We start from the raw sequence: 16,252 nt of genomic DNA, 5'->3' as shown, positions 1-16,252 counted from the left end.
CAAGAACATATAGAGAGTCTCCCATATTCAGAGAAAAGCAGAAGGAACGTGTAACAAGAACATATAGAGAGTCTCCCATATTCAGAGATAAGCAGAAAGAGCGTATAAGAAGAATATACAGAACTTGTGCTGAATTCAGAGAAAAACATAAAGCTTACATGAGGTCATATGTATATAACCTATATAAAGAAAGTGAAGAATTTAAAAAGAAAAAACTATCTTACATGACTAAGCGTTATGGAGAAGAGAGACGATTTCAGCAACAACACAAGGACAATATGAGAGAACGAATGAGAGTAAAATATTGGAACGGTTTTTCTTTCAGACAGATGCATAATATCAGATGTGCAATGAATATAAAACGGAAATATCGCCAGATGCATCGACCAGCTGAGACTTTACAGTGTCATCCAGAGAACACTTTAATGAATGAGGCCATATCTTGTTTCAGATCAAACATTAAGTCAGCACCATCTTATGTTTGTACTGTTTGTCTAAAAGCTTCTTTTCCTAATCAGGTGAAAATCTGCAAAAGACAAAATTACTCAAAACACCAGACTGTAGCTCATCAGTGTCTAACTGGTAAATATGTTCATGTGTGTGATGAAGCATGTCATGATCACTGCAGCTTTCCTGTTGAGAGAAAAAAAGAGTATATCTGTCACACATGTCACAGTTCCCTCAAAAGTGGATGCATGCCCAGGCTTGCTGCTGTTAATGGTTTAGAACTGCAGGATATTCCAGCTGAACTTTGTGATCTCAACATTCTGGAGAGACATCTGATTGCCAAATGCATACCATTTGCTAAGATTATTCCTCTTCCAAAGGGGAGACAGAGACTCATACGTGGTAATGTGGTATGTGTACCATCTGAGGTCCAACAAACAGTTGACAGTTTACCGAGGATCAGAAGCCAATCACAGATCATGAGGGTGAAATTGAAAAGACGACTGTGCTACAAAGGCCATCAGCTGTTCCAGACTGTCACCTGGTCTAAACTCATTCAAGCTCTGCGTAAACTGAAACAAATTCATCCACAGTACACAGATATTGTTATCAGAGATGATGCATTGCTTTGTGATCCAACGTTACCTGATGATGACAGCAGTGATGAAGCCAGCATGGCAAGTGATGATTATAATGAAGCAGATTTAATGGAAATTGACAACTATGAAAAAGATGCCCTTTTGTGCGAAAGTGAGTCTCAAAGTGACCAAGATATTAATATGCAATCCTGTGATGAACAACCAGAGGAACAAAATCCAGATGAACCAGAAAGTGATTTGAGCAATGGAGGTTTTGCTCTAGAAAGTTGTCTGCAGCCTGTAGACATTTCAGAAGAGATTCTCTGTTTCACTGATAACACATATTGTGTGGCTCCTGCAGAAAGAAACAATCCTGTTAGCTTCTTCAGAACTCCTCATTTGGAAGCCATGGCATTTCCTGTGCAGTTTCCTACTGGTCAGAATACACTGGATGAAAAGAGACGTCTCAAGCTCACACCAAGTGCTTACTTCAAGTCAAGGCTTTTCAACATTGATGCAAGATTTGCTAAAGACACAAATTACTTGTTTTTCTCACAGTTTGTCACTGAAATACATTTGGCTAATTCCAGCATGACAATACAGCTAAGGAAAGGTAAAACTATGACCAAAGATGGACGCAAAATCACATCAGGAATGTTACAAAGTAAGACAGAAGTAGAGAAGCTGGTAAGAAATAAAGATGCAATCAGATTTATGCAGCCACTCAGAGGAACTCCAGCTTACTGGCAGAAAACTACCAGAGATCTATTCAGCATGGTTCGCCAAATAGGAACACCTCAGTTCTTTGTCACTTTCTCTGCTGCTGAGATGAGATGGCCTGAAGTGATTCAAGCAATAAAGAGACAGCAAGGTGAAGAGGTTGATTTTGAAGCCCTGGACTGGTCAGAAAAGTGTGAAATTCTAAGATCAAATCCAGTAACCACCATGCGAATGTTTGATAAACGTGTTGAGGCTTTGTTCAGAGATTTGCTTTTTTCTCCTGCACAGCCCCTTGGTGAGATCATTGATTACTTTTACAGAGTTGAGTTCCAGCACAGAGGTAGTCCACATATACACATGTTGCTGTGGATTCGAGAAAAGGTAGAAGCAGATGTGGATGATGACCAAACTGTCTGTGACTTTGTGGACAGATACATCTCAGCTCAACTCCCTGATCCAGAAAAACAACCTGAACTGCACAAAAAAGTCACTGAGCTACAAAAGCACAGCAAAAACCACACAAAGACATGCTTTAAGAGTGTGAACTCTGGTTGTAGATTTGGGTTTCCCAAACCACCAGCCACAAGAACAATGATTGTGAGACAGGATGAGGATTCAGACACTGAAGCTGCAAAAGCCAAACTCAGACCTTTGTTGAACCTGCTGAAGGAACCTGAAGCTGCTTCCCTCACCATAGAGCAGATTCTGTCACGATGCAACTTAACAATGAATGAGTATGAACAATGCCTCCAAGACATAAACAAGAAAACAGCTCTGATTCTGAAACGTGACCCAAATGAGTGTTGGATCAACAATTACAACCCAGACCTGCTTGAAGCCTGGAACTCTAATTTAGATGTCTCATTCATTTTGAATGCCTATTCATGTATAGAATACCTCTGTAAATATATAACAAAGAAAGAATCTGGCCTCTCTGAATACCTGAAGACAGTTATTGACAACTCTGATAAGAACACCGTCAATGAATGTGATGAAATGAGAGCTGTGATGCAAGCTTACTCAAAAAAGAGAGAAATCAGCGCACAGGAGTGTGTGACTCGAGTCTGTGGCCTAAAAATGAAAAAATGTTCCCGCAGTGTTGTATTTGTACCAACAGATGATAACCCAGTAAAAATGAGTCGGCCCATGAGCTTCCTGGAAAGCACAACACACGACAGTTGTAATATTTGGATGACAAGTTTGAGTGATAAATACAAATGCAGACCTGAGACCCCAGAATATGAGGAAATGTCACTGGCTGATTTTGCTGCCTTGTGCAGGTTGGTGAGTGGTCCAAATGAAGGAAAAGATGTGCTTCCTCTTCTAAACCAGCTTGGATTTGTACAAAGGCGAAAGAATGATAAACCAGCTATAATCAGATATTACCACTGTTCACAGGAAAAAGATCCTGAGCAATATTATGGTCGACTGTTGAGACTTTACCTTCCACACAGATCAGAGCAGGAACTGAAACCACAAGGGTTCCAAACCTATCAGTCCTTCTACAACTCAGGTTTTGTACGACTTCCATGTTCAGACCACAGTGAGTCTGTGAAACGGATTGTGAAAAGAAATAAAGACAAGTATGAGAAGAACTCTGAGGATATTGAGAGTGCACTGGAAGAGTTTGAACAAAATAGGGATGTTGTGATTGATGAATGGTGTAATCTTGCTCCTGAATCTGAAGTTGTGAGGCTGCAATGCGATGAGAATCTTCCTGAGAGACATTCTGATGATGAGAACGAACAGGAGAATGTTCCCGACTACAGTCGTCAGTCTGATGCTGTAACAAAGATCAGAGCCGTCAGAGAACAACCTGCAGTCGATCCAGCCGTGGTACGTGTAATGTATCAGAATCTGAACCAGAAGCAGGCCTGCGTGTTCTATGCCATAAGAGACTGGTGTATTCAGCGAGTTTGTGGTTTGAACCCAGATCCATTTTTCTTCTATATCAACGGTGGTGCAGGAACTGGAAAGTCACATCTGATTAAGTGTATTCATTCTGAAGCATCAAAGATCCTGAGCAGACTGCCTGCTAATGCAGAAGAAGCTGACATATCAAATCCAACTGTTTTACTGACTTCATTTACCGGTACAGCAGCTTTTTCTATCAGTGGCTCTACGTTACATTCTCTACTGAAACTACCCAGGAGTCTGAAACCACCCATTCAAGGACTTGGTAACCAACTGGATGAAGTCAGATCTGAGCTGATGAATGCTGAAATTATTGTTATTGATGAGATTTCAATGGTTTCAAAACCCCTTTTTGCCTATGTGGATGCAAGACTGAAACAAATCAAAGGCACTCAGAGACCTTTTGGTGGAATGTCAGTTTTAGCTGTTGGAGATTTTTACCAGCTGCCACCAGTGCGACAGTCTAAACCTCTCTGTGTTTACGATCCAGAACAGATTGACCTATGGCAGGAACATTTTCAGATGATCACTCTAACCGAGATCATGCGTCAGAAAGATGATGTGGCCTTTGCAGAGATGCTGAACAGGATTAGAGTCAAAGAAAAGACAGATGAGCTTTCTCAGTGCGACAGAGATTTGTTGTCACAGGCTGTGACTGCACCAGAAGAATGTCCAACTGAGGTCTTACACATTTATGCCACCAACAAGAATGTGGAATCCCATAACATAGATACCCTGAAGAAGCTTCATTCAAACATCATAATAATCAATGCAGACGATTTCCAGAAGGATAAATGTACAGGCAGAATGGAACGAAGAGACAAACCATTTACAGGTGGGCGAAATGATTTACCTGACACTCTGAATGTTGCTGAAGGAGCTCGAGTCATGCTGACCAGAAACTTGGACACACTAAACGGTTTAGTCAACGGTGCTTTTGGTATACTGGTAAAGGTGGTGAGATCTGAAAATGATGGACACATGATTAAACTGGGGCTCAGGATGGACAACCGGCAGCCTATGAGACACAACCGCAGTGCTAATGCAGCTTCTGATGATCTGGTTTACATTGAGAGAGCAGAGGAGAGTCTGAAGTTTAAAGGAGCAGTACGCAGACAGTTTCCTGTAAAGCTAGCATTCGCCTGCACAATTCACAAAACTCAGGGTCTTACAACACAGACAGCTGTAGTTTCAATGAAGAACATTTTTGAACCAGGTATGGCTTACGTTGCTCTCAGCAGGGTGACGTCTCTCAGTGGACTCTATTTGCAGGACTTGGATGAGAAAAAGATTTACGCCAATCCCGAGGTAACTGCAGCGCTCCAAACCATGAGACAAGCCAGTGTTGAGGAAATGATGCCTCTTCTTCAGGTCAGAGAAACAGCCAGCAGACTTGACACTCTTACACTGATCCATCACAATACAGAGGGTTTGCCATCTCACATCAGTGACATCAAGAGTCATCATGAAATGTGTTTAGCAGATGTTTTGTGTCTCACTGAGTCTCACCTTCAAGGCTCCTTTGTTGCAGACAGTCTTCATTTGGATGGCTACACCATGTTCAAACGCAACAGACATGTGTCCTACACAAACTTTCCTCACATGGCCAGCAGAAGTGGTGGGGGAGTTGTTGTGTATTTGAGGAATCATTTTCAGGTTCAGGTAAAACAGTATCTGCATAATGTCACTGATCTTGAGTTTTTAGTGTTGAAGGTTCAGGCTCCATTCCCTGCACTCATTGCTGTTGTGTACAGACCCCCTGACTACAGTTTGACACCATTCATGCAAAACCTGGTAAGTCTTTTAGATTCACTTGAAATAATGGACTGTCACCCAATAATTGTGTGTGGAGATTTTAATGAGAACCAGTTGCAGAGTGGAAGAAAACAGATTCTGGAGCAGTTTCAGTCGAGAGGGTATTCACAGCTGATCACTTCTGCCACTACAGACAAGAACACCCTGCTTGACCTCATTTTTATTTCTCAGCCACAGAAATGTCTGTATTCAGGTGTTCTGAGATCATATTACAGTTACCACAACCCTGTCTTTTGTGTCCTGTCCTCGAGCCAATCATGAAGTCGTCTGGTGAGTTTTGAAACAATTACAGATCATGTTTGTTACAGAGTTTACTGATTGTAGAGCATGAAAAAGATTTTTCATTGAAAAAAGGGTCTTCCCTACTCTGTCTGTCAGAAGACCCTTTCTTATTGCAATGTTATTAATCATTTCACCAAATCATTGCTGAACTTCATGCAGAGCAGAGAACATCTGCTATCATGCACCTCTGATCTGAAATGTGCTGCAACATTTGATAAACCAACATCATGTTTTAAATGACTAAATCTTTTTACTATGACGTATGTAGCTCAACAAACGAGATCTTCCCCTCCAAGGGCTTTAAAATATGAAATAGTAAATAAATAAATCCCAGATAAATGCAGGTATTTATTATGATGACATACACGAATAAATACAGACAATTATATTTTCTTGATTATAGTAGATTTTGTAGAATCAAAAGTTTTTGTGATGAATGAGTTTTTGCTTATCATGTTTTACAGGTAAAAAATGTCAAAAGTTTTAAACTATCTTTAGGCTACCAGAGATGTCTATAATGATACATTATGTAGAGAAAAACATTAGTACAGCTTACAGAATATGTATAAAAACTGATTTAGAAGTAAATGGATAGTTTTCTGAAAGTTCCCGACTACAGTTTAACACCACCCACCCAGCTCAGCCCCCAAGTGTCTATGTAATGCTGGTATGGTGTGTGAGTTTGACTTGGCCTTTATCCGGGTGGGTTTGGGTTTGGGTGGATAAAGGCCAAGTCAGAATGCTCTGAGCAGCTGGAAAAAGCTGCTAATAAACAAAGACATCAGAAAGTGTGGGCTTTAGGTGTAGCCCCCGCTTTCTGATGCACTAATTAAACTTAGTAACCGACACCCCATACCAGCATTACATAGACACTTGGGGGCTGAGCTGGGTGGGTGGTGTTATAAGCACGTGTTTTGTTAGATATATTTTTTCAGATAGGGCACAGTCTCCTTTGTGGGAAAACCTTCAAACTTCACCATCCTCAGCTGAAACAACAACATCTTAACACCATCTTCATGAACTGCTGAGCCAAACCTGATCCATCAGTGCTGGACTGCACAGATAACTACATGCCACAAGGAGACTGCTGTGTTATGAACTGCCATACCAGTGTGTCTTCAATGGAGAAGATGACACACCCATCACCTGACCTCCTGCCTGATCTGGAGACCATCATCATGCTGCCACACTACAACCTCTGAGACCATCAATGATGACTCCTACTGAGGAAACTGTATTTCCTGTCAGAGATGCTCAGTGATCCTCAGAGCAGAGAGAGGTATGATTCTTTATCTTTGATAAAAAAATGTCAGTGTTTTTAAATCAATTAATTAATTAAAATCCTGTTTATTGAATAAACAATTCCACACTCAAATGATTATACTTGTTGACACTTTTTGAGTTTTAATTGACATTATGGATTACAAATCTATGCTTTTTCTACTCTGTCTCTCTGTGCAGGTATTGCTGTCTTCTGAGTTCTTCAGTGTCCCAACTGAGACATTCAAACCTCATTGCAGAGCTCATGTCTTTCCTCACCATCATGTAAGTGTGAGATTGCTCTGGATTCTGGTTATGTGGCCCGCAGCACCTATAAGGTATTTCAATATTGTTCATTGTATAACTTATTTGTAGTTTTTAGGCCTTAACACAAATAAAATGTTCCTTTTTCTGTATTTTTTAGAACAAGCTCGTCCAGTGTGCCTGCATTCCAGCTTCACAGAAAAGAACATCAGACACCAGCGAGGGAGGATAAGAAAGACAGACACAACAACATTGTCATCCCCTATGTGGCCGGTGTATCAGAAAAACTCAGGAGAGTTTTCTCCAAATACGACATCCCAGTGTACTTCAGACCCAGCAAAACACTCAGACAGAAACTGGTTCACCTGAAAGACAAAACTCCTAAACACAAACTTAACAATGTGGTGTATGCTGTACAGTGCAGCGAGGAATGCCCAGACTTCTACATCGAAGAGACCAAACAGCCACTTCACCAGCGCATGGCACAACACAGAAGAGCCACCTCCACAGGACAAGACTCAGCAGTTCATCTGCATCTAAAGGACAAAGGTCACTCTTTGAGGATGCCAATGTTCACATTTTGGATAGATGGAGGAGTGAAAGAAGCCATTTACGTCCACTGTGAGCGACCATCTTTGAACAGAGGCGGTGGTTTACAACACCAACTGTCTGCCATCTATAATCCAGTTTTGAGTTCCCTCCCCAGACACTGTAACGTCCACTCACATCCTGGGAGTGGGCGTGGGTGATTTCCTGACCTCAGGAAATCACATGATAGGGTGGGGCCAGGTTTCACAATGAGCTCACCCAAAACCCTGGCTGATTGGGACCCACACCCACTTTCACACCTTGGCTCATGTGATTAGGTAGAGGATCATCAGGGGGTTCTTTGTCCCTGTTTGTGGAGAAACTCACATTGGGTTTAAATCTGGGACTCTCCACCATTGACCCTTAGAACTGAAGAAGCTTCTCGGATGAGAGGTGAAACGTCTTCAAGAAACTCAAAGAAGTCCAGACGCTTTTCTTTCCAAGCTCCTTAGACTTCACTTGTGTTAATTACATTTTATTTGTTGTTGTTTTCTTTTAGATTTATATGCAGTGATTGGATGTGGTGGAGCTTTGTTAACCGCGTGGAAAACATCTGTTTGTGATGATATTTACAATGAGGCTTTAAGGTGATAGTTTCCATGTAATTTCAATCCTTTTACTAAGCAAAAACATGTTTGCAATTAACATATTTTTTCAGTTTTGTCTTTTGGATTTATGGTTAACATTCCTCTGTGACAGCAAATACTAAACTGGTCCAAGTAACCAGCATATCATTGGTCAAAGGCAAAAAGGACCACATGTCACACTAGCAATGAATTTGTGACTGTGTTTGTGTTAGTATAGAGTAGGTCTAACAGTGGTTTTCCACATCTGCTCTAATATATATAGATAATGGGTCAGACATATAAAGTCATTTTGAAAAGTTCATAAAGGTCATTTATATGTGTTCCTCTTTATCATTTTATATCAGGTCACACAGCTGACTTGAGTTTTGATCAGAGTAGAACCATAACATTCATGCTAATGGTTCTACTGTTTACAGTTACTTTATGATGGATTTCACCCTGGTCACAGCACTATGTGAAAAGCTGTTAGAGGTAAAGTTAAGCCAATTAATACCTCATCATAAGTCACTCTCTAATGCAGGGCAGTGATTATTATTCACTGTAATTTATTCCACAACAATGTTCTTTATTTGATTCTTTAAATATGCACATCGATTGTTTGGCTGTGTGACTCTCCACACCTGAAATATATCACAATGTGGACTTCATTTCGACAGTATTTTGTAGATTGGTACCATATTTATCATCAAATCATCTTGTGCATTTATTAACTAAATGTTGTTTGTTTTTGTTTTTTTGTTTGTTTGTTTGTTTGGGGTTTTTTTGTTGCCATTTTTACATTTCACCAACTGTGTAAATTCTGCAATTTTACTTTGGTTTTGTTTCACATCAGTTTATCTGCTGGCTGGTAATCCTGTCTTCCTTCTCTCACCCCAACCGGTCGCAGCAGATGGCCGCCCCTCCCTGAGCCTGGTTCTGCTGGAGGTTTCTTCCTGTTAAAAGGGAGTTTTTCCTTCCCACTGTCGCCAAAGTGCTTGCTCATAGGGGGTCATATGATTGTTGGGTTTTTCTCTGTATCTATGAAGCGCCTTAAGGCGACTTTTGTTGTGAATTGGCGCTATATAAATTTAATTGAATTGGTTTTCTTCCTTTTCTAATGTTTCTGGTCATTTTTCACAGTTAAACAAGTAACTTTGAGGTTACTTCATCATTTTTAGCTTTTATCTGTTTACAGTTTTTTCCTAATAATTACATTTCTGCAAAATTATAGCAGTTCTGATAAGTTGTAATATTTCTGCCAAGTTATTAATTTTCTACTAAATTATATCATTTCTGCTAAGTTATGTTATTCTAAATTATTACATTTCTGCTAAGTTGTAGCTTCTGGTAAATTACAACATTTCTGCTGAATTGTTATGTTTCTTCTAAGTTATTGCATTTCTGCTAAGTTATTGCATTTTTGTTAACTTGATGTTGTTCTGCAAAGTTATTAAAATTTCAACAACTTTTTAAAAACTAGCTTTGATTTCTTCAGCTTCTTCAGCTATTTTCAACTATCTTCAGCAGACAGCTTCAGCTTTACAATTTCTGCAACTTTTCAGCTTTTTCAGCTACTTTTTGCATGCAGCTTCAGCTTTAAAGCATCCACACTGCATTTTCGCAGGAAATGCAAATTTTTCTAGTTATTCTTCAAGTTGCTTCCGTACACTTTTCGCCGTAGAACTACTTCCACAATTTTCAGCCGATTTTCACCGTTCAAATTTTAAACTATTCTGCTATTTTTGCTCTTTCCGGCTATGACTTTTGCTATTTTTTTGCTATTATACTTTTTAAAATATTAAGCTTTTTTCCTTTAATTTGTCCCATTGAAATGAATGGGAAACTTCAGCAATTCTGCTAAAATTTGCTTGTTTTTGAAACTTAACTACTTCCTCATACTTTCACCTAGAACAACAATTCAAATTTTAAAATGTTCACAAATTATTGGGCTATTCAGGTATGATTCAGCTTTTTCAAATCTTTTACTGTTTTACTTTTATGCCTCTTAAAGTTTTGAGTTGCAAAATTGTGATTTTTCACAAAATACATGTGTTGTTATGGTTGCTATGCTCTTGGCTTCCAGTGTGCCACTGAAGGTTTTGCAATTTTCACTTCATGTCCGAACAACTTCCTGCTACTTGCTCAATTTTCACTCAACTTCCACAAATTATACATCAAAACGTAGGTATTTTTGCTGGCTTTCAGAAAATGTCACCATCATTGTTGTGGGATTTATATAATTTTGGCAAATCTCCTCAGACCAACACAAGGTCAGAAAACTCTCCATATAAAGTCAATGGAGAGTTTGTTCAAAATCACCGCTGCATTTCTGTAATGAGAGGCATATTCGAATCGTCATATCTCCTTAACGAAGCAAAGTTAAGACATGAGGCTTGTCCCGGTATATCTTCAGACACTCGTGACGCTCACAATTCAAGAATTATTTTCTCACCTATTACCGTTCTGAAATGAGTTGGACTTGTTTGAGGGTAGGAAATTTGTCCTTCGCTCAGATTTCTTCAGATTTCAAACTGTGGAAATGAACCACTTTTTTCTCTCGTCATAACTTTTTGTTGGATTTCCACAGAGACCTGAAAATTTCCATGATTGTTCACCAAACCCTGCTGTCTCTTACGGTGAAAGAATGATATCGATACTCCAAATAGATTTAGAGTTACAAAGCGTTGTTTGAGGGCAAGTCAAGGCAGTTTTTGCTTCGCTCTACTCAGTTATGGTGCATTAGAAGTCAAATATCTTTAATAATTCATATTTTAATGATAAATTGTAAACACTGGAAGATTCCCCCATCTCTTCTGAACAAAACGGTGTAAGAATGACCGCTCTAGCCCCTACGGTTAGGAAATTATTTTCATTTGTTTGAGGGGAGTCCTCACTATGAGAAATAGGCTGCAATAATCCTGTGCCTCTCTGTGCTGCATGTGTAAAAAGAGGCACATGTTTTGGCGGGAAAAAGTACACAGGCTCTCTGATTGGTGGATTCAAATTCAGCAGCTCCCAGGCTGACCTAGAAACTTACTTCTCTCTCCCTGTGCATTTTTTTGCTGATTTTTTCATTTAACAAGTATATTTGAGGGACCCTCAGCATGTTCAGCATTTTTTCAGCTGTCCATTTTGCTTTTCCAATTTTTCTGTTTAACTTATTACTATTGTGCTAAATAATACTATTTCTGCTATTTTATAAGATTTGTGCCTAATATAGTATTTCTGCTAAATTACAATATTTCTGCTTTTTATACTATTTGTGCTAAAACATAGTATTTCTACTAAATGTAGTATTTATGCTTAATCATACTATTTCTGCTTTTTATGGGATTTGTGCCTAATATAGTATTTCTGCTTTTTATAGGATTTTTGCTCAAACATAGTATTTCTACTAAATGTAGTGTTTATGCTTAATCATCCTATTTCTGCTTTTTATAGGATTTGTGCTTAATATAGTATTTCTGCTAAATTATAGTATTTCTGCTTTTTATAGTATTTGTGCTAAAACATAGTATTTCTACTAAATGTAGTATTTATGCTTAATCATAGTATTTCTATATATTTCTGCCAGGTCCCCAGGCAGCCAATCCTCTGTGAGGACTGAGACATTCAAATTTTCAAATCAGGGCCTGCACAGTTTCCCAGCCAATCAAATAAGTGTCCTGAGGCATTCAAATTTGCATATTGGGGCCTTCGTGGCTTCTAAGCCAGCCAATCATATCTGAGGGCTGAGGAATTCAAATCCACAAATCAGGGCCTGCACAGCTTCCCAGCCAGCCAATCATGTATGTGGGCTCCAGGTATTCAAATTTGCATATTGGGGAATTCGTGGCTTCTAAGTCAACAAGTCATCCATGTCATATATCTCTAAAAATTCATATTTTAATGATAAATTGTCAACACTTGAAGATTCCCCCATCTCTTCTGAACAAAACGGTGTAAGAATGACCGCTCTAGCCCCTATGGTTAGGAAATTATGGTCATTTGTTTGAGGGGAATCCTCACTATGTGAAATAAACTGAAAGAAGCAGGTCTATGTCTCTGTGCTGCGTGTGTAAAAAGATGCACCTGTTTTGGCGGGAAAACGTAAACAGCCTCTCTGATTGGTGGATTCAAATTCAGCAGCTCCCAGGCTGACCTAGAAACTTAGTCCTCTCTCCCTGTGTGTGTGTGTGTGTGTGTGTGTGTGTGTGTGTGTGTGTGTGTGTGTGTGTGTGTTTAGTGGGAGAGAGAGGACCCTGCCCTTATTTGACAGCATGTCATTGTAGGATTTAAATTGAACATAGTTAGACTGGTTGACTGGATTAGAGCCTGTGTTTGTGTGTCCCTCTGTGCATTTGTGTTTCAATAAGTTATTACTATTCTGCTAAATCATAGTATTTCTGGTACTTTTCGGTACTTGTGCTAAATACAGTATTTCTGCTAAATTATACTATTTCTGCTTTTCATAGGATTTGTGCTTAATATAGTATTTCTGCTAAATTATAGTTTTTCTTCTTTTTATAATATTTGTGCTAAAACATAGTATTTCTACTAAATGTAGTATTTATGCTTAATAATAGTATTTCTATATATTTCTGCCAGGTCCCCAGGCAGCCAATCCTCTGTGAGGACTGAGACATTCAAATTTTCAAATCAGGGCCTGCACAGTTTCCCAGCCAATCAAATAAGTGTCCTGAGGCATTCAAATTTGCATATTGGGGCCTTCGTGGCTTCTAAGCCAGCCAATCATATCTGAGGGCTGAGGAATTCAAATCCACAAATCAGGGCCTGCACGGCTTCCCAGCCAGCCAATCACATATGTGGTCTCAGGCATTCAAATTTGCATATTGGGGAATTCGTGGCTTCTAAGTCAACAAGTCATCCATGTCATATATCTCTAAAAATTCATATTTTAATATTAAATTGTCAACACTTGAAGATTCCCCCATCTCTTCTGAACAAAACGGTGTAAGAATGACCGTTCTAGCCCCTACAGTTAGGAAATTACGGTCATTTGTTTGAGGGGAGTCGTCACTATGAGAAATAGACTGCAAAAATCCAGTGTCTCTCTGTGCTGCTGCGTGTGTAAACAGATGCACCTGTTTTGGTGGGGAAAAGTGCACAGCCTCTCTGATTGGTGGATTCAAATTCACCAGCTCCCAGGCTGACCTAGAAACTTACTTCTCTCTCCCTGTGTGTGTGTGTGTGTGTGTGTGTGTGTGTGTGTGTGTGTGTGTGTGTGTGTGTGTGTGTGTGACAGAGAGAGAGAGAAAGCCTTTTAATGGGATGATCCCATTGTAAGATTCAAATTCAATATATTTAGACTGGTTGACTGAATTGGATCTTGTGTGTGTGTCTCTCTGTGCATGTGTGTTTCCTCATGTGTACATATTTGTAATTGTGTGGCAGTCATAAATTTTTTTGCTGATTTTTGTCATTTAACAAGTATATTTGAGGGAACCTCAGCATGTTCAGCATTTTTTCAGCTGTCCATTTTGATTTTCCAATTTTTCTTTTTAACTTATTACTATTGTGCTAAATCACACTATTTCTGCTATTTTATAAGATTTGTGCTTAATATACTATTTCTGCTTTTATAGGATTTGTGCTTAATATAGTATTTCTGCTTTTCATAGGATTTGTGCTAAAACAAAGTATTTCTACTAAATGTAGTATTTATGCTTAATCATACCATTTCTGCTTTTTATAGGATTTGTGCTTAATATAGTATTTCTGCTAAATTATAGTATTTCTGCCAAATTATAATATTTGTGCTAAAACATAGTCTTAATTTAAAATTACAATATTCATAGTTCATCACAGTGTCTCTGGTAAATCACAATATTTCTGCTCTGTTGTACTATTTTTCTAAATCCTAGTGTTTCTGTAATGTTTAAGTATTTTTGGCTAAATATATTCTTTCTGTTATCTTATACTATTTCTCCTAAATTCTTGTATTTTTGAGAAGTTATCATGTTTCTGGTAAGTTACAATATTTCTGCTAAATTCTGCTATGCTATTGTATTTCTGCCAAGTATTATGTTTCCTCTAAGATATTGCAGTTCTGCTAAGTTATTCCATTTTAGCAAACTTCTTTTGCTTCTGCAAAGTTTTTACAATTTCTGCAACTTTTCAGCTTTTTCAGCTACTTTTTGCATACAGCTTCAGCTTTAAGCATCCACACTGCATTTTCGCAGGAAATGCAAATTTTTCTAGTTATTATTATTCTTAGGACTTCCGTACACTTTTCGCCGTTTAACTACTTCCACAATTTTCAGCCGATTTTCACCGTTCAAATTTTAAACAATTCAGCTATTTTTGCTCTTTCCTGCTATATATTTTGCTATTTTTAACTATTATACTTTTTAAAATATTCCACTTTTTTCCTTTAATTTGTCCCATTGAAATGAATGGGAAACTTCAGCAATTCTGCTAAAATTTGCCTGTTTTTGAAACTTAACTACTTCCTCATACTTTCACCTAGAACAACCATTCAAATTTTAAAATGTTCACAAATTATTGGGCTATTCAGGTATAATTCAGCTTTTTCAAATCTTTTACTGTTTTACTTTTATGCCTCTTAAATTTTTGAGTTGCAAAATTGTGATTTTTCACAAAATACATGCGTTGTTATGGTTGCTATGCTCTTGGCTTCCAGTGTGACACTGAAGCTTTTGCAGTCTTCTCTTCATGTCCGAACAACTGTTTGCTACTTGCTCAATTTTCACTCAACTTCCACAAATTATACATCAAAACGTAGGTATTTTTGCTGGCCTTCAGAAAATGTCACTATCATTGTTGTGGAATTCATAGAACTTTCGCAAATCTCCTCAGACTAACACAAGGTCAGAAAACTCTCCATATAAAGTCAATGGAGAGTTTGTTCAAAATCACCGCTGCATTTCTGTAATGAGAGGCATATTCAAATCGTCATATCTCCTTAACGAAGCAAAGTTAAGACATGAGGCTTGTCCCGGCATATCTTCAGACACTCCTGACGCTCACAATTCAAGAATTTCTTTCTCACCTCTTACCGTTCTGAAATGAGTTGGACTTGTTTGAGGGTAGGAAATTCGTCCTTCGCTCAGATTTCTTCAGATTTCAAACTGTGGAAATGAACCACTTTTTTCTCTCGTCATAACTTTTTGTTGGATTTCCACAGAGACCTGAAAATTTCCATGATTGTTCACCAAAGCCTGCTGTCTCTTACGGTGAAAGAATGATATCGATACTCCAAACAGATTTCAAGTTACAAAGCGTTGTTTGAGGGCAAGTCAAGGCAGTTTTTGGTTTGCTCTACTCAGTTATGGTGCATTAGAAGTCAAATATCTTTAATAATTCATATTTTAATGATAAATTGTAAACACTGGAAGATTCCTCCATCTCTTCTGAACAAAACGGTGTAAGAATGACCGCTCTAGCCCCTACGGTTAGGAAATTATGGTCATTTGTTTGAGGGGAGTCATCACTATGAGAAATAGACTGCAATAATCCTGTGCCTCTCTGTGCTGCGTGTGTAAAAAGATGCACCTTTTTTGGCGGGAAAACGTAAACAGCCACTCTGATTGGTGGATTTAAATTCGGCAGCTCTCTCCCTCTGTGTGTGTGTGTGTGTGTGTGTGTGTGTGTTTAGTGGGAGAGAGAGGACCCTGCCCTTATTTGGCAGCATGTCATTGTAGGATTTAAATTGAATATAGTTAGACTGGTTGACTGGATTAGAGCCTGTGTTTGTGTGTCCCTCTGTGCATTTGTGTTTCAATATGCCTCCATATTTGTAATTTTGTAAGTTATTACTATTCTGCTAAATCATAGTATTTCTGGTACTTTTCGGTA

General features: G+C 38.6%; 1 protein-coding gene across 3 annotated transcripts; it reads left to right on the top strand.

The window, feature by feature from the left end:
• LOC147334147 (uncharacterized) lies at positions 1–9,927 on the top strand. 3 transcript variants are annotated; one of them, XM_086271308.1, is made up of 3 exons: positions 1–7,035; positions 7,244–7,354; positions 7,441–9,927. In XM_086271308.1, exon 1 carries the CDS (start codon positions 159–161, stop codon positions 5,733–5,735), a length of 5,577 nt encoding a protein of 1,858 aa, XP_086127434.1. In that variant the 5' UTR covers positions 1–158; the 3' UTR covers positions 5,736–7,035; positions 7,244–7,354; positions 7,441–9,927. The 3 variants fall into 3 exon arrangements, with proteins under 3 accessions (XP_086127434.1, XP_086127425.1, XP_086127441.1); XM_086271299.1 differs by having other exon boundaries at positions 7,218–7,354; XM_086271315.1 differs by lacking the exon at positions 7,441–9,927 and having other exon boundaries at positions 7,277–7,295.
• The last annotated feature ends 6,325 nt before the right edge of the window (positions 9,928–16,252 follow it).

This window comes from Aulonocara sp. 'chitande type north' Nkhata Bay, linkage group LG3, assembly GCF_057382095.1.
Source record: "Aulonocara sp. 'chitande type north' Nkhata Bay isolate Kocher_YH1m ecotype deep benthic linkage group LG3, A_spYH_male_GT1.1, whole genome shotgun sequence".
In the NCBI taxonomy this organism is placed as follows: domain Eukaryota; kingdom Metazoa; phylum Chordata; class Actinopteri; order Cichliformes; family Cichlidae; genus Aulonocara; species Aulonocara sp. 'chitande type north' Nkhata Bay.
This window is presented reverse-complemented; position numbering and strand designations above follow the sequence as displayed.